The 24,138-nt window shown below is 49.7% G+C and overlaps 1 protein-coding gene across 1 annotated transcript; it reads right to left on the bottom strand.

Annotated features, from left to right (window-relative positions):
- Positions 1-24,122, bottom strand: PLA2G4D (phospholipase A2 group IVD). The gene is made up of 20 exons (XM_077127551.1): positions 23,987-24,122; positions 21,218-21,290; positions 20,926-21,062; positions 20,224-20,355; positions 19,563-19,603; positions 19,119-19,161; positions 17,721-17,820; positions 17,220-17,356; positions 16,061-16,171; positions 15,925-15,962; positions 15,625-15,760; positions 15,142-15,278; positions 13,690-13,912; positions 3,907-4,024; positions 3,416-3,553; positions 3,100-3,207; positions 2,805-2,975; positions 2,323-2,489; positions 1,552-1,738; positions 1-425 (listed from the first exon to the last, which is right to left on the bottom strand). The coding sequence occupies exons 1-20, from the start codon at positions 24,029-24,031 to the stop codon at positions 199-201; spliced, it is 2,469 nt and encodes an 822-aa protein (XP_076983666.1). The 5' UTR covers positions 24,032-24,122; the 3' UTR covers positions 1-198.
- Between the last annotated feature and the right edge of the window lie 16 nt (positions 24,123-24,138).

The raw sequence follows: 24,138 nt of genomic DNA on the forward strand, positions 1-24,138 counted from the left end.
GGCAGTCTTTATTGTCAGCTCCTCTCAAACCAGCCGAGGACTAAGAGGAGAGCGTTAGGTGGGGCAAATTGCCCTGGGCGGTGAGACCCCCAGCAGAGGTGACCCGGGGGACGCTCCAGCCCGCCAGGGCGGACAGAGGCTGCCCCCAGCGGCGGGCAGGGTTAAGCCCCCAGCCCTTGGACAGGTGTCGTGTGGTCCTCAGGTCTGGGCCCCCTGAAGCTTCGCCGGTGGGGCCTGGCGCCTCAGAGAGCCCCTCAAGGCCTGCAAGACGGCCGCCTGGCTGCTCCGCACGTTGTACTCGCTGAGGCTCAGCAGGCGGTCGAAGTCGTCCTCCTTGTAGGTCGTGGCGAACAGGGAGTAGGGCGAGGTGGCCGCGCTGAGATCCACCTGGCCCGCCTGGAGCTCCGCGGGGCTGCGCCGGACACCTGCCCGGGGCGGGGGTGGGGGCGGGGGGTCAGGATGGACCCCAGGGGCCTCTGGGTTTGGGCACAGGCCGGGGCTGCCCCCTCCATGGGATCTCACTTTTCTCCCAGCTCCCTGCGGCCTCTGTCCAGGAACATAAATGTGGGTCCTAGGATCCCATTTTGAGACAGTAAGGACCTGCTGCTCCCCCCGTTTCCTTGTATCATTGCACTTCTCCCTCTCTCCAGGCCACCCCCCAAATCATTACATATCGCTTCAGGGAAAAGGTGGAAACAGCACAGAAAGGCTGTCAACTGGGCAAGTGAATGGATTCTTAAGGCTGCAGCTGGAAACAGGTCTAAACACCACAGGGCTTTTGCTTTGCAAAAACCAGTCTTGGTCAAGAGAGAAAGAGTTCCTTTGAATTCCAAGATGTGGGTTGAGCAGGTAAATGGAAAACTGGAATAGTCGGAATGACAGTGAGACCATGAAGCTGGGAAGAACACACAATTGCCAAAGTTACTATTTCTCACCAAAAGGCCATAAAAGCCCGTCCATCTGTTTGGTGGAAGGACTGCACAGAGGGTTTAGAGTTGGGGGGACCCCTGAGCCCAGCTCCCTAGAAGGGTCCCACTCTGGGCTGGGGTGGGGTGGTGGAGAGGCCATCTGAAACCTGGTGGGTTTAGGGGAATCTGAGAGAGAGAGGACAAGGCTTCTCCTTCCTGGCTGTTTAGCCTGGAGGGTCCCTAGGAGATCCTTCTCCAATGTGGTGCCTGAGCAGGGTGGAGAGGTCTACAGACGGTGAGAAGGCCGACGGGGTCTGGACTCAGGAGTTCTGCCCACCCCCACCCCCGGCGCCCCTTCACACACACACACACAGAGCAGGAGGGCAGAGAACCCTCCAGGAAGCTTAGGGGAACTAGAGGGAGGCCGAGGGATACCTGACAAGGAGGACACAGGTACACGGCCCTGCAAACAGAGGACCCTGCAGGGATACGGGCATTGAGGCCAGAGCACTGCACCCACAGACTGGGTGGGACCAGCCTTAAGCCTTTCCCAGGCAGACTCTCCACCCTCTGCCCGGCTGCAGGGGGAGCTGGGTGGGGCCCAGGGCGGGCCAGGCTGAGACGAGGGGAGGGGCCGCCTCACCGGGAGCCGAGTGATCCTGGAAGGAGGCGTTGACCAGGGGGAAGTGCAGCAGGACAGGGGCCTCGGGGCAGGCGGGGTCGGAGAAGAGGTAGCATTCCTTGGGCTGGCGGAGGTCCTGAGGGCTCAGCTCCACCCGGGGGAAGGGCAGCCCCCGCGCCCGGCAGTACAGCTCGGTCTGCTGCAGCACCTGGGGAAGAGCGCGGGGCCCAGAGGGAACCCCGGTCACCCCATGCTAGCACCCTAGGACAGGCCAGGGTCGTGCCAGCCCAATCTGGCCAAGACGCCAGCCTGGCTCGGTTCTGTTGGTGGCCCGGTTAAGCTGCACTGTGCCTAGGAGGGAGTCGAAGGATCTGGGTGGTGTGCAATGACATTTGATTAAAATCTTTGGGTGGGGACGTCCCAGCCCTATTTTGGATGGTGGCTGCTGGATGGTCCACATCCCAGAGCCTGGAGGGCCTCAGCAGGGGACCCACTTCTGCCACATGGCCCTGCCCCTCACAGAGCTCCTGCAGGACGGGTGTGGCGATGCCGAGGCTGCTTCCCTGCGGGGGGTGGATGGCTTCTCCCTGCTCCCCTGTCCTGGGAGCCCAGGCCCCAGAGCCACCACCACAGGCCCCTCCCATCCAAAGACCCTGGCAGGAACCTGTGGGTCAGAGCCCATCACCCTCCCTTGCTTGGGGACCCAGGAGCTCTGTGCCATTGGCTCAGCCCCTGGCCGGACAGAGAGAGGGTCTGGGGTTCCCATAATGGCTCTGGGGCGGCTGGAGGTACCTCAAAGGGCGAGGACAGGGAGTAGTCGAAGGAGAGGACGAGGTCCAGCCTGCGGCCTGGGCGGAACATGGCGGGGAAGCTGGTGTTGATGAAGTAGCCGGTGTCCACCAGGCAGAGCTGGCGCTCCTGGGGGGTCAGCTGGCCGGGGCTGGCATCGAGCTGGCTGTCTGGTGGGGGAGCCAGGGCCGGTCATGGGCAGCCACGCTGCCACAGATTGCCCACCTGCCCACCGCATACCACACTTGCCTCCTCATCCCTTTCCTGGGCCCAGCCCCAGGGGGTCCCCAACCTACCCAGCAGCCCTGGAAGCACACGCTACCCCAGCCCCCCCACCCCCAGAAAAACCTTCCAATGGGCTCTTCTCCAGGCCATACCCCAGGAGCACCCGATGTCGTGACCCCCGCAGGCCTTAGCTATGCCCCCTGCCCCACCCCCCAGGAACCTGGCCTCGCCACCTGGGGACACACGGCCATGGCCTTTACCTGCCCAGGTAGAGAAGTCTTTCTGGCCACGGTAGTCCTTGTGCAGCTGCAGGCCGTGGAGGAAGTTGGGGCTGTGCTGGTGGAGTGGCCGTCCTGTCAGGAAGCCCCTCAAGGGGCCCCACACGGCCCCCAGCCCTGGGGAGGTCCCCGAGGAGGCAGGGGGCTGCTTGTCTGCAGCCGGAGACAGAGGTGTGGGACAGCTTGGTCTGGGACCTGCCTGGCTCTTGGCCCTTCCTCCCCTCTCACCCCAACCCCCATCCAGTGTCCGGCCGCCCGCCGTGCCTCCCTCTCCCACCTGTGCTCCTGATCTTATCCTGGATATGCTCTTTCCAGGTCTCGCCCGAGCTGGTGAGGTCGTACCAGGCATCCAGCAGGTTCAGGGAGAAAATATTGCTCCAGATACCTGACGAGAGGTCAGTCCTGAGGGCCCAGTGGTCCCCACCCCTGGGTGCTGATGGAAAATGGGAGGGGAAAGGGGGCTGCCCCTGTGATGGGTTTTCCACACAGCCCATCCCCTTCCCTCACACCCGGGCCTGCCCTACCGGAGCCACGTCCAGGCTGAGAGGTCTGGCCTCGGTCTGACCGGGGCCTTCACAGTGACCAGCCCTCACCTTCCAGAAAGCAGATCCGGGACTCGGGGAGCCTCCTCATCAGCCGTCCCATGAAGAACTCAGAGCCGAAGAGCTCCGAGGGGACGTAGGCCCCGTACTTCGGGAACCCTACTTCATAGGGGGAGAACTCGACCCACTCTAATGGGGCAGGAGAAAGAGGAAGGAACGTGAGGGCAGGAGGCTCAGGGGGAGCCCCAGCTCTGAAAAGGGCCAAACATAGAGCTCCCGGCAGGCTCAGCCTCCTTCCTGCCTGGCATCAATTCAGTTACAGGTGCAGGTTCCTGGGCTGACTCCTGTCCCACCACACCGTCACCCCCACCCTGGCACGGAGCACTCCCTGGCTGGCTCCTGGGCCCATCAGAACCACCACCCTTCTAGAAGCCTGGGCCATCTGTATGGCAGTTCTATGTTTGAGTTGTCTGGGTGCCCTCAGGGTCCAGAGGATTTAGGTGGGTGGGTGGGTGTTGGGGGTGGAGCGGCCAGGACTGTACCCTTGAAGTCGAGGGTCTCCAGATTGTTCTCTCTGACATTGAGGCTCAAGTAGAGAGGCAGAGGGTTCTGCCCCTGCTCCAGTGCGGCTCTCTGTCCTGACAGCTTCTGGTCCATCACCTGGAGTTGGGGGGTAGGGAGCATGAGGCCCTGAGTGATGTTGAAAGCACCCTGGGAGCAGCAAGTCCATCAAGACCCAGGCAGGGTGGTGTGCAGGCTGGGGTGAGGCGGCGGCGCCTCCACTGGGCCTCCTCTCCATTTGGAGGGATCTGGGGGTCATGGGTGAGGCGTGCACGTTCGGTTGCCACTCCCATCCACCCCCACGCCCTGACCAGCCCCGCGCGCAGGGCCCGTCATGCACAGCTGCACAGGCTGTGCACTGCACGTCTCCAAGGAGCTCCGTTCACGAGGACCAGTGGCTCTGTTTCTATGGGCTGCAGGGGAAATGGATGTGGACACTGACCCACAGACACAAAGGCACGTGAGTGCACACACATACACACACACACACACACACACACACACACACACACACCATATTGCTTTCCAGAAAGGACACAAGAATCACTTTTAGTGTATGTTGCAAGCTATGCCACTGGATGGGCTGCCCCTTCAGGGTTCACCTTGATGCAATCCAAGTTTCAGCCCTTCCCAGATGCTTTCCTGAAATGCCAAGGTTCTAGCCAGCCTATCCAATGAGGAGTCTCCCTACCCATCCGCAGCCGAGGCCAACACAGACTGCATTTCCTCTTTCCCAGCAGCCCTTCTGACCCTTGGTGAGAGGGCTCCTGTGCCAACCATAGTCAATTTTTCCCCCAGTTTTTTCAACAGTGATAGGAAATCCTCCAGGAATTCCCCAAACTGGTTTCAAGACCCCTATCCCTGACGCTGTTGCTACATCTACAAGTCAGTCCTGCAGGCGTGAGAATGCATATGTTTTGGGGAAGGATGGGGTTTGATTAATACTTGCAATTCCCTTCCCAAAGTCTTTTTATTTAGAAATACTGTTTGCTTACTTTTTTGATAAGTATGATGAGGGAAAGTTTGTCTTTTTATTACAGTTGCACGATTTCTGTCCTAAGCAAAAGTTCGGAAAAGCGTCGCAACACCCCTGCATCTATTGAAACAGCACCCAGTATTCTCTTTAACAGTTCATCAGTGAGCCATAGGCAGGACTCTCCGTCTCAAGCCCCCCACTTTCCAAATGAGTCTCCCCAAGCCTGCAAATCACCATTCTGGTGACTGCTGAGTCTGACCTGAAATGTCAGAGCTTGGGGCAGTATTGGCCGTGTGTTGATGTGGTTTGGGCATTGAACGTGGTAGGATTAAAGCGGGTATAAAGCCTTTTGTCCAGAGTCGAAGAAAAACATGTAAGACCTTCTTAATTCAATAAAAGGTAAAGGAAAAATTATGAGTGTCTCCTTGAGAAATAGTGGGCAGCTTCTAAACAGTTCAGTACTTGACAGAAGAGAAGTAAAGAAAAAAGTTTCAAGGAGATAGTTTGAGAAGCACTGATTATTACTGGTATATTTTAGAAGTGGGTCTTTATAAAAACCCAAGCAATATTACCAAGTATGTAGAATAATCAAGTCGTTCTGGGGTGCACGGGTAGTTTAGTGGTTAGAATGCCCACCTTCCACGCGGGAGACCTGGGTTCGATTCCCGGACCATGCACCAAAAAATAAAATAAAGTTGTTCTGAACAAAGTTACAGGGTATAATATTTCTCTAATAATCCTTATTATCAATTAAATTGTAATTTGTTGTTAATGCAGTTATATTTTCTGACATTTAAAAATGACTTTTGGTGCTTTAGATTAGTACCACTGTAGAAGGAATAAATACCTGTTTTTATCCAAAGACTTCGAAATCACAAATCAACATTAAAATTGTCTGAATAAAACATTATTTTAAAATGCATATAATGAATGCTATTTCTAAGAGATAAGGTATAATACATAAGAAAACAAAAACAATGCATTGAAAAACTTTTGCATATATTTCAAATTTTCAAAACCACATGGGTGCTCATTTTTAAGAATATATAAATGTCCAATGACATCATAAGAATTTTTATTTTGTGAACAATGAAAAACTAATTAGGTTTCCCTTTTAAGAAATGACCATAAACTTTGTATATAAAACCATGCATTAAGTCATTACAGATGGTTCAGATGGTAATTAAATAGAAATATTTTTTTATAGCCCAGGGTCAAACTGTATTTTCTAGCACCTCATAAAGAGGGCTGTTAACACAAATGTCTCCCATTCTATAGTAACTAATTATAGAAAAGTCAGTTATTAAAACACAACATCTTCAAAACTGAATTGAAGCCAAACTGGAGCCAAAGAACACATCAGACACATTAAAAAATGAAAATATTTCAAATACCTATTGGTGTTAGTCAAGATGTTCAGTGAAAGAAAGAAATGTAGACTTAAATTCTGGTAATGATGGGTTAGGTTATTTAGACCACCACTTTCACTGAAAATAGTAAAAAAGTTAGATATAAATTTTTTAAAAATATTTTTAAATCTTTGAAGCGCAGCCAAAAGAGTGAGGAAATATCAGGCCAAGATCTAAAGGAAAATGGGAACCCAGAAATACATATGAGCACTAGACCACTGAAGCCACATATGCTCTGACAGCATTGGCCAACCCTGGTAAACTTGGGCCTCACATTTTTCATGACTACAGAGCAAAAGAGACAGAAGTCAAGGGACAGGGTTCGATCACACGTTAAGCCGGGGAACTAAGGGTAAGAGAGAACCAGAAATAAACTCACTCCCCACCACCCAACCCCAGAAAACCACAGTAGGTGATGCCTTTGGAGCAGGAAACAAAGGTAAGGAGAGAGATGGAGGTCCTAGACTGCCATTCACATGAGTATTCAGCCTGTGTCCTCATCACTTAGGTGGTTCAGGGATCCTCAAGCCAGGAACTTAATTCAAAATAATCCCAGACTAAATGTGACCCCAGGTGCCTGGCAGAAGCAAGCTGTAAATCCATGCTGGAAGAGGACGCGTCCATGCTTAGCCTCAGAAAAGTCCCACAGATAAATTTCCAAGGAGACTGAGTAGCCCATGGTTGGAGATAAAGGTGCATGTAAGAAAACGGGGGACAATGAATGAGAGCTGTTAGAAACAACAGACTGAGGGAACAGATCCTCAAAGACTTCTGATACTGGAATCATCAGACAACAGTTTATGAAACAACTATATGTAATGCATTTAACGATATCTAAGACCAGCTCGATATCTATAGGTAAGACAAAGAAACTATGAAATTGACCTATCATATTTGAAAAAGAAATAAATATGAATTCTAGAAATAAAAAAGAAAACAACCTAAATTTAAAACCCAATAGGGAAGTTTAACCACAAATTAAACACAGCTGAAGAATTTTTGAACTAGAATACAGTCATGAGAAATTACCCAGAATGCAGCATAGGAGTTAAAAAATAAAAAGATGTAACATATGGAAGAATGGCTAAATAACATGCAGAATATTGTGAGAAGTTTCAGTAGAAGCTTTATTGATGTTCCATAAAGAGAGGAGAGAGGGGATGAGCAGAGACCATATCTGAATAAACAGGAGCTAACTAGTACTTTACTAAGGTTGAGTTTATTCAGAAAATGCTACTCCTATAAATATGAATATGTATTGAAAATAAACAACAGCACATTCATGATAGTTATCGTAAGACTTCTTAACATTCTTTATTTCCAGATTTGGGATTTCTTATCGATTCATAGTGATTGGAAACTCTCATCTTCACAGGTCAAATTCCAAAATGTCTATAAAGCTTAAAAGAGTCACCTTATGAATCAAAATTTGCTGAACTTTCGTAAACTATGAGAACAAGAAGCTCATCCTGGATTAGACACTATTGAATTGAATTATCTCAAATCACTGATAAAGTCTGATAAAGTTTTCAATTCACAAATGCTAATCAGCCTAAAATGAGCCGGAGATCTGATTCTCATCAGCATTTAGCCAGCGCCAATCCATAGACAAAGGTCAGAAACCTTTACTCTGAAGGATAGAAATGCTTGCCTACTATTTTTGGCGACCACAAATTTTTGTTTCACAAGCGCTGATAGCTGATAATCCAATATTTTTCATCTTTACATTTGACTCTAATCAACTGGCAACTGAGTTTTGGATGCCAGCTTTCAAAGTAAGCAAGAGAAAATCTAATTCCTCTCCCCTGTTGAAAGGAAAAAGTCATGAGCATTATTTGAAACCACTGCTACTTTTCCACTTTCTCTTTTTTTTGAGAACCGCCCAGTGACAACAGAGAAAAAGGAGGAGTGGAACCTACCAATGACATCAGCCACTCCCATGGCAATCACTGAGCTTAAGCTGGGTCTTCCTAGCAGATGGCCCGTTCTTGCTAGTAAATAAAAAGGGTGGTTCTAAATCTAAAGTCAAGGAAGATGTGCAAAAGAGATTGAAAAAACCACTGGCACTGCCAAAATATGAATTTTATCTACTTTATATTTTCATGTATTAAGAAAGAAAGATTTAAATAGAAATGCTCTCTAGAATGGTCCTATTAGTATTTAAGAGACTTGAATTTTTCTAAAATTCACTTTTCTGGTGCCTTATAATTTGGAGGCAGAAAGCCCCATAATGTCAGTGCCCATTATCTTCGGACCAGAGGCAAATATTACAGTTCCTGCTTCTAGTCAACTACAACAAATTTCCCTTAGTAAACAGCTGACACGCTTCATGGGAGACGGATGGTAGAGTCAGCACATTAGACTGAATTACACTGAAGTGAACGTCAGCATCAGTGGTCTATGGCTGGAAGCTTAATAAAGAGACTTATTATACTAAGTAATAGTAGTAGTTATAATAATTATTTGTTTGGGTTTAACAGTAATATAATAGAATATGTTTAAAATAAATTATTGAGGAAAACAAGGAGGCTCATAGCCGATACGTTGGACCAGCAGCACACAGCAGATGTACCAAAATGTGCAGTAGTAAATAGTGAAATTGATGCAGTCGGATCAGAAAGTGTTGGAGGCTATAAACAAGCTCCCAAAGGAGGAACCGTTGACAAAGAACATATAAATTCTCTTAACTCAGGGCAAAAAGATCAGAACTATGGGAAGGGGCTCAAATATTTCCAAGTGTGGTAAAATGCATGTTCTGAAATCTCTCTACCATTAGCCCCACCCTCCTTCCCCAGTAAAAATATTTTTATCTAGAAATAAAGTACAAAAACCTAAAAAATATATTTTAAAAGCGCAGTTAAATTTGCAAGAAAGTGAGGGAAATGGTGCGTGCACGTGTGCATCTTTGAAAACCAAAGTGTTAAGTTGTCCTGGGATCATTTGCTGATTTCAATTGCCAAGAGACCTGGGTTTAAACTATGGACAAATGTGAGGCAAGGTATCAGGCCCCTAGCCATGTGGCCTGAGATCCCTGAAAAAAACCAAATAAACAAAAATGACTCATAAGGGGCTATACCATCAATGAAAGTGTATACAAATTGCGAGCCTAACCCATAGTGTTCCCTGGTGGTAGCAACCATGGGTACCTGGCAGCAGCAATCACAAATCCTCTCTGAACCTTCAACCCCAGCCTCCCAGGCTTTTTATAGAGTAAGATCAGCTGACATTAGAAAATGTATGCACTGGTTGGAAATTCAATGATATTAGGACATCATTATTTTTAAGTCAGATAATAGTATTGTGGTTGTATTAAAAATAACACAACTAGTCCTTATTATTATTATTTTTTTGCATGGGCAGGCACCGGGAATTGAACCCGGGTCTCCGGCATGGCAGGCGAGAACTCTGCCACTCTACCACGGTCACATATTCTTAAATATTTATGGATAAATTTACATTGTCAGACTTTGGTTCCAAATTATTTAGGAGAAGAAGAGTATATACCTGGAAATGGATTGGCCATAAATTCATAATTGTTGAAGTTGGGTGATGGGTATATGGAGATTCATTTTACTATTCTGACTATTTTTGCAAATGTTTGAAGTTTTTCTTAATGAAAAATTGTTAAAGATTAACTAGGCAATGCAAAAAAAAAAAAAAGACAAAAAGAAAGAAAAGAAGAGTTACAAGGAAATAAGCCACTAAGAGGAAAAGGTTACTAAAAATAAAAAACAGCAGCATAGGACCCCAACAAAAATACTGAATGAAGTGCTGAGTATAGAATATAAAATAAGTAAGTTTCAAATGTCTCAAGAAATAAAAGAGGAGGTGCAAGGGTAGTTCAGTGGTAGAATTCTCGCCTGCCATGCAGGAAACCCGGGTTCAATTCCTGGCCCGTGCACACCCCGCCAAAACAAACAAACATTGTGAACAAAATTCCCCACGATATCACATTCTGCCTCTGCGTGTGTCTGTATAGAAATAGAAATACATATGTGTAGGGAGACACATAAAAATAAATGAACAAATAAAAGAAAGACTTGAAAACATGAGGTTAACAGACAAGTATGAAAAATCACCAAAGAAAATTTCTAAAAATAAAAATTTTAATAATGGAATTAAAAACTCTGTGGATGGATTTAAGACAGACTGCATACAGCATAAAAAATCATAAATAATGAAAAGAATTAGTGATCTGGAAGATAAAGCTGAAAAATTTACACAAAGTACATCACAAAGAGCCAAAGAAATGGCAAGAGGTTAGGGGCCACGAAGAAGAAAACAAAACAGTCTAAATATTTGAGCGCCTTCCCATAGTTCTGAAGTATAATTAAAATTCCAGGAGAGAGCATTAAAAAATTAGGAGAGGAAAATATTCTAGTAGATTATGCCCAAGATTTTCCAGAACTGATGAAAAATATGAATATTCTTACTTAAGAAAAGTCTAAAAAAATCCAAGTAGAAAAAATAAAAATAAATTCAGTCTTGGATGCATCATGGTGAATCTGCAGAATACCAAAGACAAAGAGATCTTAAAATCAGCAAGAAAAAATAAACAGAGCACTTTCAAAGGGATGACATTTACACTGGCAGTAGATTTCTGTCCATAGTAATGATGGAAGACAGAAAACAGAGGGATCATGTTTTCAAGTGTAGAGAAAATATCCTTTTGTGGACCTGGGATTTTATACCCAGGTCAATTATTACAAAAAAAAACAAAAGGCAATAACATAAAGACTTTTTGAAGGCAAATATTTAGCGTGTTTACTAGCAGCTAACCTCACTAAGATTACTTCTAAAGGATGTACTTCCATAAGAAGAAAATTGAACCTAGAAGAGAAGACTAGGATGCAAGAATTAATGAACAAAAAAATTGGCGAGCATTTGGGTAAATGCTTAAGTGTCACAAAACAAGATATAAATAAAAGACTGAACAATTATAATATGTAGGATAATGTCGAGTGAAATATTCTAAAGTATTTGTATTGCTTGGGAAGAAGACAGAACTACCGGTTAACTTCAGATTTTGTTAAATTAAGTACATGCATATTTAAAGGTAAAACAATAAAATAATACGATAGAAATAGTGTATGCAATTTCTAAACAAGCAACGTCGGAAAAGAAAACATTTCGCAACACCAACTAAAGTAAAAGACAGGAAAAATGCAAAGAAAAATCACGGTAAGTAAATTATGCAGAATAAATGGTGGAAGTAAACCTAACTAAATCAGATCATGGTAAATGCTAATGGGCTAATTTCTCCACTAAAAATATATTGTTAAATTGAATTTTTTAAAAATTCAGTTATAGAATGTTTATAACACATATACATAAAGACGTATGTCTTTAAAACATAAAGACATAGAAAAGTTGAAAATGAAAGGACAGATAATGATGATCCAGGAAAATGTGACCAAATGAAAGTCAGTGGTTATAATGTTAATATCAGACAAAATGGACTTTTAAGGCAAAAAAGCAATATTAGGCACAAAAAGGTCACTATAGAACAATTAGGAAAATATAACAGTTTTAATCTCATATACAAGGAATTATAGAAGCTCAAAATAGAGAAAGCAAAACTTGACTACATCACAAAGAGGAAGCAACAAATCCGTGATCATGGTGGGAGATTTCAAGTCAGTTTTTTTGATAATTGATCAAAGAGATGAAAACTTAGTTCTTATACAATTAGCAATGTATACTATTGAACAGTTAGAGAAACCTGCACCCTACAATTAGAGAATGCAGTCTTTTCAAGCATACCTGCAACATGCTTGTAATTACTATAAAATTCAGTTAGAAATAAATAAAAACAAAAGCAAAAAGCATACCTTTAGGAATATTTAAACACGTCTCTAAAGAATTCATAAAGGAGTAATCTTAATGCAACTTAGAAAATATTTGGAGGAAGCTTGTAGGGGGCAGCTAAATTATTTCAGAGGGAATTGTACAGCAGTAAATCCATATGTTTGAAAACATATGGCCTAAACATTCAGATGAAGAAATTAGAAAAAGAATAACAGGGTAAAACCAAAGAAAGCATAAGAAAGACAATTATAAAGACAAGAACACACGTAGTAAAACACAAAACAAAAGGTAAAACAAAGCATCAAAAAAGCAAAAGTTGGTTCTTAGAGAAAACTAATAAAACAGAAAAGCCTGTGGTGACACTGAGCGAATAAAAATAAAAATGATATTAGAAAAAGAGGCTATAACAATACATATTAGCAACAATAATAGCGACAAAAATATAAATTACCAAGAAAGAGCTCTACAAAGATGAGCAATTCTTTGCTGAGGAAACAAAAAAAACCCCCACAACATTTGATATTAAAGAAGACCTAAAGAAATGGTAAAGTACACCACTTTTATGGATAGAAACGCTCAGCTTCCTGAAGATAGCAATTTATCAAATATATTTATAAATTCAATGCTACTTCATTCAAAAACTCAATAGGACTTATCATGAAACTCGACTAGCTGATTCTATTATGTATATAGAAGAGCAAGGGTCCAGAGTAGCCAAGATAATTCTGAAGAAGAAATGAGATGGGGATTCCAAGATCTATTAGAGAGTTATAGTAATTAACTCAGCACGATATTGACATAGAGATAGAGAATCTGTCCCGTTAGAACAGAATAAGGAGCTCAGGAGTACATGGAGCCTGACACATGACAGAAGGACCAATGCCGACCAGCGGGGAGAATTCAACAAATGATACTTGGAGTAGTAAGCTAACTAGGGCATCCTTAATGCAGCATGGTACTTAAAAAATTGTTTCCTCTGTTTTGTCTTAATGGTGTTAGGATAATAGTAAATACAATAGCCAACACTTAGAAAATGCTTATATGATGAGAAAGTACCATTTCGGTGCTTATAATTTTATGGGGTAAGCACTGTTCTCAGCTGTCTTTTACAGATGAGAAAATTGAGGTAGAGAGAGGTTAAGTAACTTGCCTAAGGGCACAGAGCTAGTGAGAGGCAGAGCTGAAGTTAGAACCGGGAAACCTGGCTCCAAAGCCTGTGTGATACATTTCAAATTGCCGTATAAATAAAATAAAAGTGGCTCTAGCAAGCTCACTGACTCCTAAACACAATGTGAAAGTTTTGATTGCTTAATTGACTTCAACAATTAAGAGAAATTGTCCTTTAATGGTTCCTAGCTCTTTGGGAGGTCCAGAAATCTTCAATTAATTGAAGAATAGTCTGACTCAGAAAGGAGGTCGTCTAAAAAGCTGGGCACACACTAAAACTCTGTAGTTAGCACATCCTTTATAAAACCGTCCAGGCCTCTTGTCACCCTGCAGGAAATGCGCGCGCCGGTGCCAGCTGCTAGGGTGCCCCAGCCCGGCCCCCGTGCGCACGCGCCGCGCCGTACCTGGCCGTGCAGCATGGACTCCAGCACTAGGGCCCACAGGTCCACAAAGGTCGGGGGGTGGCCCTGCTCGGCCCGCAGCTCCAGCTCCCGCCGGTAGCTCTCCAGACGCTCTGGGGAGAAGGCATCCAGCTTGCTTTTGGTCAGGCGCTCCCGGGCGTGTCGGATGGGCCCCTCAAGGTCCCGCTGCGACCACTCGGGATCCCCGTACAGGTGGGCCATTGTCCTGGGAGGACAGGGGACGGGGTCAGCAGGGGGCTGAGACCCCGCATGGGTCGCTGTAATCTGCCTTCGCACCCTCCAGCCTCTTTCCCTGCACAGGTTTCCAGCGTGCATGTCTCTGGCTCTCGGGAAAACATGCTTGCCAGACTTTCTCTCCTTCTAGACCAGCGTTGCCCAGTGGGAAGATAATGTGGGCTCATATGGGTCATTTTAAATTTTCTAGTAGTGCCATTAAAAGAGTAAAAAGAAACTGGTGAAATGAATTTAATAATATATTTTATTGAACTTATTATATCCAAAAATGATCAATTCAGCATGTTATCAATATAAAAAAACATAATTTGCATTCTTTTATTTTTTTCTTCAAACTATCTTCAAAATTCATTGTGTATTTATATTTAGAGGACATCTCAACTTGGACTGGCCGCATTTCAAATACTCAGTAGCCACATGTGGCTTCCTGGACAATAGGGCCCTTAGACCCCACTCCTCCCATCTTCATGGACCTACCCTGAAGCCCTTTAAGACACTGCTTGTCAACAGCAGTCACCTAAACTCCACTGAGGTTTTAGCTGAGGTCTTACTCCCTAAAGTCACATTTCACTAAGACCCAAAGGAATGAATCTCTAACAGTGAAATGATTCAACTCATCAAAGGTGGGTGGGGGATGTAGGAAGGCGATGTCCTTGGGTAAAAATAACATCATTTAGCCTCAGCTTCACTAAAGGAACAGTAAGAAAAACTATGCCAGAGAGTGTCTGTGAGGACTAAAGCCACTGATTTGGAGCCACTGTTAGGCTTAGGCATTAGGTGATATGTTTCACTTGGGGTTATCTCACTCTAATCCCATGGAGTATGGACTATTCTTATATCTATTTTGGAGATGAGTCAACTCCAAAACTCCAGATGAGTCAACTGAGAATCGAAGGGCAGGTAAGCTGCCCGAGGTCTCCCACCCAGTAAGGTGGAGACGAGATTCAAACCCATCTCTTTCTGGGTTTGAGTCAGCTACCATGCCCCTCTTCCGTCGTATCTAGGAAGGGACCTCCTACATCCTGATAGCAGGGTCTCTGTAAGTGTTTTCTTCCTTTTGGAAAGACTGCTTGGGGTCCATCAGATCGTACTGATCACTCAGCTTTCCCTCTGGCGTCCACTCCTACCCCGCCCCAGGCCAGCTGGAAAGCCTCTGCACCCTGGTCGCCTCTGCTGCCCCTCCAGTCCCAGGACCCTCACCAGGTTGAGCCTGAGATGCCGCTGAAGTAGGTCACGCAGTCCAGGAGACCCAGCTTCTGCAGGCCCGACAGGTGGCCGTAGAGTGAGGTCATGGCCCGGGCACCCCCTCCTGTGGCCATTATGCCCACGACAGGGACCTGGACCACACACAGACAGGCTGGCTTCACAGAGGAACAGAGCTGCCTCCTGCCTCACCCAGGGACCCATCCTGCCCCCTGCCTCCAGCGGGAAGGGGCTTCCTGGTTGGGACCTAATAGAGAAGGTGTTAAAGCTAGAGCCCAGCCCCTCCCCAGGAAGCAGTAGCTGTTGGCCCAGGACAGAGCCCCAGCAGGAGTGCGAACCCCAGTGCCTCCATGTCTCCCCACACATGCCCACTCCTCTTCCCCTGCTGACAGGAGCGTCTAGGAAGGGTAGGAGAACCAGGTGCTCCCTTAAGGCCAGTCTAGGGTGTCATACCCACATTTCCCGCCAGCACTCCCAAACCTCAGCCTCCTGCAGGTCTTCCTCTAGTTGCAGAGCCTGCTTCAGGGCCTGGGCCACCACCTGCTTTCTCCTCTTCAGGAAGGCCTTCTCCTCCGCACACAGGTCAAAGCCCAGGCGCACGGCCAGCTCCTCAGGGCTGGGACAGAAGGGGACTGAGGAGTCAGGGGGCACCTGCGTCGCTCATCCACAGACTGGCCGAGCCCACAGTGAGCTGCCCACTGGCCTCCCTGCTTCCAACCCCACGGAACATCGTTTTCCACAGCGCACACCCCGCCGTGAAGCCCCCTGCCTGTCCCTTACCAGGCCTCTGCCTTGAGCTGCAGCCTCACTCCTGGGGCCTGAAATTAAGGGGACCCTGTTCAGAATGTCCGGGCGGGCTCTGGACTCCCCTTGTCCTCATTCCCCTGGCACTGCCCATCCAGTCGAGATCACTTACACTGGGGGCAGGAATGTCGAAGGTCGCCTCCTTCCCTGTGGCCAGGGACTCTAGGGACACGGTGAGATGCTCCTCTGAGCTGTCCACATTCCAGCCATTGCCTGTGGCGCTCTGGAAGGAAGAAATCCAAGCATTCATTCATTCCACAAACCGCTCTTCGTATCTAGACAGACACAGCTATCCAGACAGATCAGTTCTTCCCTGATATCCATTCTTAATTACAAAAATCATAGTAGCTAACATTTATTTAGGGCAAAGCCATCATTCTAACAGAATTGCATGTATTAATTTGTAAGGAAATGGATCATTAACTGATGTAAATGTTATGAAGGGAATAAGCCATGGGATATGATGGAGTAACCAAGGTGGGGTTTGCGGCGTCTATTCTAGGTGAGAGTCAAGGAAGGCCTCCTTGAAGAGGTGCACATTTGAGCTGAGATGTAAAAGAGGAGGAGGAGGACCAGCGTGGGGGTGGGTGGGCAGGTGCAAGGGTAGCTCAGTGGTAGAATTCTTGCCTGCTATGCAGGAGACCCGGGTCTGATTCCCGACCCATGCACTTCACAAACCATCAAACAAGCAAGCAAACAAACAAAAAATCAAACAAACAAAAATTCAGCAGATGGTGCTGCAATAAGGGGATACTCACATGGAAAAAGAATGACGTGTGACCCCAGCCAAACAGCATGCAAAAAAAAAAAAAGAGAAGTGGAGGAGAAGGAAGGAGAAGGCAGCCTTGGGAGGAGTTAGATGAGGACAGGGAAAGCACTCGGCATGTTGGGAAGACGAGAAGAGACAGGTGTGGCTGGAGCACCATGAATGAGGAGGAAATGGAGCAAAACGAGGCAGCAGGGGCGGGCAGGGAGCAGCCTGTGCAGGGCCTTGCGGGCCACTGACGTCAGATTTGATTCTAACAGCGTCACTGGAGAAACCGCTGAAGGGTTTGAATAAAGACTTGTGTGGCTGTCACTTCCCTGCACCACCTCTGGGGATCTTCTCTGTCTGCAGCTAAGGGTCTGAGGCCTAACTGGGGAAGGCTGACAGGATCAAGGGGGCCTGGCCTTGGTGGGAGGTTGGGGGGAGACCCGGGGGGTGGCCTGCAGCAGCCTGAGCCGGCCAAAGGCTGAGGTTGTGGTTGTAGAGCTCCAGTGCCGAGACCCACCCTCAGGCACCCACTCAGCACTGTCTCCTGGGCTGCCAGGTAGTGGAAGCGGAGGGCAGAGGCTGGGCCCAGGGCAGACGTCTGCGTGTCCTCATATGACCCCTTCACCACCAACTTCAGCTCCAGCTTGTCCTGATCTTGGGGAGAGAGTGGACAGGTCAGGCAAGGGGATCGAATGTCTGTTAGCGTAAGGAGACAAGAGCCCAGAACCCCAGCTCAGATTGGGGAAACCGGCCGTAATGCCTGGATGTGGCTGCAGCCTGGGAGGCTGGAACATGTTACCAGGTTCTTAGATGAATCCTCCCCAGCCTGCCAGGCTCCACAATCCCTGGGACTCCCACATCCTATGACATGCTTTCCCCCAGGCCAGGGGAACCCTCCTGCCCAGAGAAGACCTTGTTGCCTTCTGTGCTCTGTGGGCATGAAGGGAGAGGCAAGCTCACCTCCCACCCTGGACAGGTTTCCCAGCAGCCCTCTTCACCACCCCTACCCCACTCCTACCTACAGGTTCCAGGCACAGCTCCGCGCAGGTCTCAGCTGGGTCCACGGCTGTGCTACCTGGGCTGTCCAGATGCACCTCCAGGCAGGACAGCTCTCGGGCCTGGGTCAGAGCACATCATGGGCAGGAGCTCTGCTGGCTTAGCCGAGGTCCCTCAACCTCAGCTCTCCAAGCCCCTCTGTCCCAAACCCACCACTCACTGAATAAGAGGTGAGGCACAGCATGCGACTGGATGGAGAGACCCTCACCCCATCTCTGATCTATGGCGACCAGATGGCCCAACGGGATGTTCTGGAGCAACCGGCAGAACCCCATCCCCTTCCCCACCCCAGCTCTTACAGTTTTACTGAACTTCTGGAATTTCTGGGGGACCTGGGAGCTCAGGCACATTTCTTTTTTCTCTCTGTTTCTCTGGAATGTATTCTATTACAGTGATTGCCAAATGGTGTTACGCAAACCACTGGTCTAGTGGGGTACTGGAGGAACATTTAAGACTTTGAGAGTAGAATATCTCCTGACCATTCTTGGCTTGACTGATAAACCTTCTGCATTCTCTCTGTAGTGCACAGCAGCTAATACCCTCTATCTACTGATTCTCCCCTCCATAACTGCTGAATTTACCCACAGCTGGTCTCCATACCTCCAAGAAGAGACAGCTGTCATAGATTTTATTTTAAGGGGTATCTGAAAAAGTAATATTAGCCCATCACACAGGCATTTGATGACCCTGAGAGTGAATGCCTCCTTGCATTCTGCACCCTAGGCTCCTCACTGGCCTCACCCCATCCGGCCCTGTTCCCGGGTGGTGTGGATGCCGCTGGTCCCAGGACCACCCTGAGCAGAAAGCTTGCCAGCTGTGGCGCTCCTGCTCACCGCACCTTCACAAGCCTGCTGTGTTTAGGAGAGCTGACCAGGATTCTCCACAGTTCCAAAGAGGGGCTGACCACCCCCTGCCCCTGCCCCAGATCTCCCAGCATGGAAGCACAGTGCACTCCCGCTGGGGCTCAGCTACCTCAATATCGACAACCTGGAGGCGGACCTGGCCTGCACGGCTTCTTCACCTCCTTTTCAGCTTATCACACGTGATCATACACCAGCAGGAAACACCTCAAATCCCCTACCCCTCCAGTCTCTCAGCCATCCAGCCTCAGGCCAGAACCTCCTCTGGGCAGACCCCCGGCCTCCCCTCTCTCCATGCTCCCTTGAAGCCCAGGCAACTCCAAGCCCCACAGCCCCAGATGACCGCCGAGCTGGAGACTGGGGTGACTTCAACACAAAGCCCCATCCCCGTCTTCATCCCTCTGGTTCGTACCCCATGCAGCTGACCCCGCCCCACCCTACCCACAGCTCTGGGTCTCCTCTCTTCAGCTCCTCCCTGAGAGCCCCGGGGAGGCAGTTACCACAAGGACTTGGTTGGTGATGAGGTTTTCTGGGTGGTCCGACCTGGAAAAGTCAAACCGTCCAGTGTCTGACTGACTTTGCCAAGCAAATGCTTCCTGCCTGGACCTGCCCCCTTCACAGCGGAGGCTCCAGCCCATGTGGGGTCTCTCTGGGTGCTGCTGAGGGTCCTCTAAGCCCTGGGTAAATGTCAGGGGGAGGGGATGGTGCTTCTGAAGAATGATAGATGGAGAGGAGAGGGTAAGGCAGAGGAAGCATTGACCTCCCTCTCCTCATTTCTCAACAAGGATCTGTCACCCAGCCCTCTCTGGCAGGGGCTAGGAGAATGAGGGACAGAATCTCGGCTGGTCTGACCAACAGGGAGCTCTGGGTCAGGCAAGGGAAGCCCCTGTCACTAAGAAGGCCCTGGGTTGCGAGAGCCTCCTTGGCTACGCGATATTACTCACGTCTTCTCTACTAGGAACTCCACGTCCAGCTCCTCCTGCCCCTGCGTGGAAGAGGATGAGAGACTCAGCGGTACGTCCATACATCTTAAAGTTGACACAATGCTTTCATGTGCCTCATCTCATCGTTTCAAGCAGTCTCTAAGGAGGCACTGCAATATAATTATTCCCACTTCACAGATGAGGAAACTGAGGCTCAGGAAAAGAGGATACCTGAGTTACCCAGAGCTGGTATGTCTTTGGAGAATGGGTTTTCCCTCCCTGGGTCTAAAGGGGAGGCTTAAGGGTACCCAGCATCCCCGGAACTTCAAACTACTGGAGAGAGGGAAGAGACCTTCACAAAGCAGACCGCAGGCACCACGGAAGGATCCCGGGCAGTGAGGAGCGATGGAGCCCACAGGTGCCCCAAGGGTTGGTGACGCTGAGCTGCGCTCTGACGGGTATTAGAAAGTTCCCCATTATTCCAAAACTTCCTCTGCAGATGATTAAAGTCGCTTCACGAAGTGATTCAGACTCTATGGTGAAGTTAAGCCTTCTCCCTTCCTATTAAAATGCAAATGCCTCTGGGAGGGGTTTACGCCTTTCTGTGAGTGAGTTTGACCCAGCAGCATTCCAGGAGAACCAGTAACGTCCTCGGCCTGGGGCCTGCGGGCACTTCTCCCACCTGGGGACTCAGCGGGAAGGTCTTCCGCAGCAGCTCGTCAGGAAGGACTTCCGAGAGGTCGTAGAGAACCCTGAAGCAGGCGTCGTCGGCCGTGACTGAATCTTCATCGTAGACGCTCAGCTCCAGAACATTCTGGAAATCCGAGAACAGTCAGTCAGTCCATCGCCTGCTCATAGCAACCACCGCCTCCCCCTTTTGGACACTTCCTTGATGCCTAGAGCCAGCAAAGATGATTATGCCTCCACCTGGGTACTTCGAAATGAAAATAACCGTAAAACTAAGAGAAATGTTAGAAAATCCAGCTAAGCTCCTAATTTCCCTCTCGCAAGTTTTGCTTTAGTACAAAAATAAAATTATTTCAAATAACACCCTGTCCCTCTGACCCCACCCCTTTGCTGGTTCCTCGAAGGCACCTTGCTGGGAGGCTTCCTTGGACGTTCCCACCTAACTCTGTAACAACATCGGGGGGCCGGGGCTCCTGCTGTCTGCACTGGCTGGGGGGGGCCTAGGGAGCAGCGGCAGCCCCCGGAGGTGGGTCCCAACCAGGCGGCGCCTCCCGGGGCCCACAGACACCCTCCTCCCTGGGTTCCCCTGACTGAGCCCTGTATGTGGGTGGCTCTACCCCACCCCACCCTCCAAAAAACTCCCTGTGGGGGGCTCAGCTTGCCCTGGGTGGGCGGCCAGGGATATCCCGGACTTTACCTTGACCTGAGGCTGGATTCGGAAACTGAAGCTCTCATTCCACACAGGACGACTGGAGTTGGTGACGGTTTTGGTCCTGAACTTTGCTCCGGGTGCAGTCGGCAGCTCAATGACCACGTACGGGTCTGCCTTGCTCACTACCAAAGTCGAGAGAAGAGTGAGACAGAATTCCTCCCAAGCCTCCCAGCCACCCCCACCCCCAGGTTCTTAGCAAGACCCCAGTGCCACCAGCCCCAAAGCCCCTGTCTGGCCTTTCCCGCGGCCCCTGGACCCCCAGGGGACGGTCACTCACGCAGGTCGGCCCATGGCAGGTTCCGTGCCTCCAGGACCCTCACGGTGAGCCGGCAGCAGGCAGAGGCCTCCCCCTGGAGAGGGATAGCCAGCTGGCGAGTCCCTCCTGCTCAGGCCCTTTCCCAGACCTGTGGGCCCTGCCGTGCTGCCCAGCACTCCCTGCACTCCCAATCCCGCCCCCCAGCCATCTGGGCAGAAGTGGGCACAAGGCTCAAGGGACACTGAGCCCTGGGGAGACCCTCAGTCTGATGTCCTGGGGGACTCAACTGGAGTTCGGCCCATCTGTGCTGTCTTGGGGTTTGCATTAGAAATTCCCAGAGCCTGGGGCCATACAGTGATCAGGGCTGCAGGCGAAAGGTCATTGTATGTTAAGATGCTGGCGAGGCCACATTAGGTCAAGTGATGAGTGAGCAGAAGCTCTGAGGACAGGGAAGATGAGTAGAGAGTAAGTGACGGGAGGAAAAACAGGGTGTGGCTGAGTCCTTTGGCCACAGCTTGGATCCAGGGGTACCCTTGGGTTTCTGCTCTTCCTGGGGCCCAGCTGTGCGGCTTTCTGGGGGTTCCCTGCACAGGGGTCGTGTAAGCCCCTGCTATCTGAGGCACCTCAAATGAGTCTGGCAGGACAAAGGCACATTTTTCCTGCAACCGGACCCCAGGGAAGGCAGTTGGCCTTGCACAGCCTTGAAAGGGTCCCTGCCCGAGATGACCTGTGGGGCATATGGTGCCAGCAGGAAGGACCTGGGTGGAGTGGGCTGTTAGAATGGGGGCTGGGCGGGACGTGGAAAGAGCCTCGCTTGCACCCAGCGAGGAGGGGACGCTGCAGGGCCAAGGCTGACATGACTCAGGGGCACCACTCACTTTGACGTGTGTGAAACGGTGATCTCTGAATTATGCAGCCCTAGTGAAGAACCCACACCCCCACCCACCCACACACAAACCTGTGCAGCAGCTTCTGCCACCCAGAGGGTTCCGCCCCAGGCTAGACCCGCACTTAGGAAGGTCTCAGCTGTCCCTGACCTTCCCTGCACTCCTCTACTCCCACCCCGAGGGGGATTTTTGACACTGCTTGGTTGTAAGGCAGTGATGTGATGAAACTAAAGCTTTTCCTGCTTTGTGCTCTTCTAAAGCCATCCGTTCATGTGGTTGGGAGGTATCTGCTCCCATCAAAACCTGGTCTCTGTTCTGCACAGATGCCAAGACCCTCTGTTGCTGCCTGCTAGGGGCCGGCTCAGAGCCCACTCCCCACAGAGAAGCTTCAAGGATGGATGGGTCACAGCTAAGCCACACATGGCTTGGCACCCCTTCCCCTCACCTTCTCCCCTGGCTCCCTGCATCTTCCCTCTCCTGAAGCATGATGCCATGCTGGGAAAAGGCACAGAGCATCCCTATGATTGCTGTCAGCTTTGTGGCAGAGCACATGGGCTCCCCACCCCCATCTCAGCAAGGTAGATGCATTTCTCCCTTCTTGGGGCTTAACTCCAGTGACACCAGCAACATTTCAACTCTATAGGCCTTAAGCAACAGGATGCCATTGGCAGGGATTTAACGCTTTTTTAGACACCTGGCTCTGTTTCTTCTTTGCACCCAGAGAAAGTGCTGGCTGGGACTCTGGGGCCCGGGAGAGGGTTGTACTCCAAACCCTCCACTCCAAGATAGGGGGGAGGCGAGAGGCAGCCCCACCTTGCCCCCCGCTGATCCTCCAGCCAGGCTGAGGCTTCAGAAGTCCACAGCCTGTGGTCATTCTTGGAAGCCACTTGGCTTACTAAGAAGTGTCCCCAACTGCCCATTTTTTGCCAGTTGTTATCCACAATGCAAAGGTCGTTGCCCAATTCTCCCACCCAGGCACTGGGCACCCCTCTACCTCAGAAAGCCCACTGTCCTCTGGCACAAGATGGAGTTAGGGCTGTCCCACCCCTTCCTGCACCCTGGCCCTGTAGCCTGGGGCTCCTCCCAGACCCCCATCAGGGCATTTCCACCTGATGTCAGCCTTGTGGTTGGGTCCTCAGGACCTTAGGCTGACACAGGCTGGGGCAGTGGGTGGTGTCCTTCTATGGTGAGGGGTCCCTTTCTATCTGTCCCCAGGAGTCTGGTGTCTAGTCTGCCCCGGTGTGGACCCAACTCAGGGCCAAGTTCCAGAAACCTGGCAGGGTCTGCAAATGAGGCCTAGACTCTCAGGACAGTGACCTGGGCACACTGAGCTCCCTTCACGGCTGCTCTCTGGGGCCCCGCAGAAGACCTGAAGAGCCAGCCTTGCCGGCCCTGGTGCCTGCTCTGGAGAAATAGATGGGGCGTGTGACAAAAGATGAGAAATCCAGGCTGAGAAGAAGCACGGTGGCAGGGCGGAGGTGAACAGCTCATTGCCTCCTTGGCCCGGATGTCGCTGTACAGTTCTTGTGCCCAATAAATAATGGGTGTTGGGTGGGGACCGGGCTTCCGGAGCTCCTGAGCACACAGAGAGATCCCTGGGCTCCAGCCCGTTCCAGGAAGTCACTGCCCTGCCGTGGTGGGCTGTGGGCCTGAGGGCCCCTGCAGTGACTCGTAGCCACCTGTCCTCCCTGTTGTGAGTATGTGAGTGTGCAGGGAGTGGAGCTCTAAGGCTGCTGCCGCCTCATGACTCATGACCTCCCCAAACACAGGCTCCCTCATCCTCTGCCTCCCACCTTTGGTGTCTGTGCCTAGGCAGAGACTCCAGCTCTGGGGCTCAGCCCCCTCCTGAGACTAGCACCACCCTGACCTCAGCTGTGCCCACGGACCCTGCAGACATTGATACCTGGTGAGGATGACCAGGGGGTTCCCTCGGTGACAGGCTCTCCATGCCAATCCTTCTGGCTCTATTTCAGGCCCAGCCCCTGCCAAGGATGCCTGGCTCCCTGGCTGGGTGGCAGCAGCTATCCCAGTGGGCTGGGTCCAACTGTGAGTGGG

The sequence above is a fragment of the Tamandua tetradactyla genome, chromosome 14 (genome assembly GCF_023851605.1).
Source record: "Tamandua tetradactyla isolate mTamTet1 chromosome 14, mTamTet1.pri, whole genome shotgun sequence".
Lineage (NCBI taxonomy): Eukaryota > Metazoa > Chordata > Mammalia > Pilosa > Myrmecophagidae > Tamandua > Tamandua tetradactyla.

Excerpts from the sequence above, each read along its gene's own strand:
- PLA2G4D (XM_077127551.1), bottom strand. The coding sequence starts at position 24,031 with ATGGAGAGCCTGTCACCGAGGGAACCCCCTGGTCATCCTCACCAG. Across the intron at positions 21,063-21,217 it reads CCTGCCATGGGCCGACCTGC|TGAGCAAGGCAGACCCGTAC; the intron begins GTGAGTGACCGT and ends CGACTTTGGTAG. Across the intron at positions 15,963-16,060 it reads TCGACATTCCTGCCCCCAGT|GCCCCAGGAGTGAGGCTGCA; the intron begins GTAAGTGATCTC and ends CCTTAATTTCAG.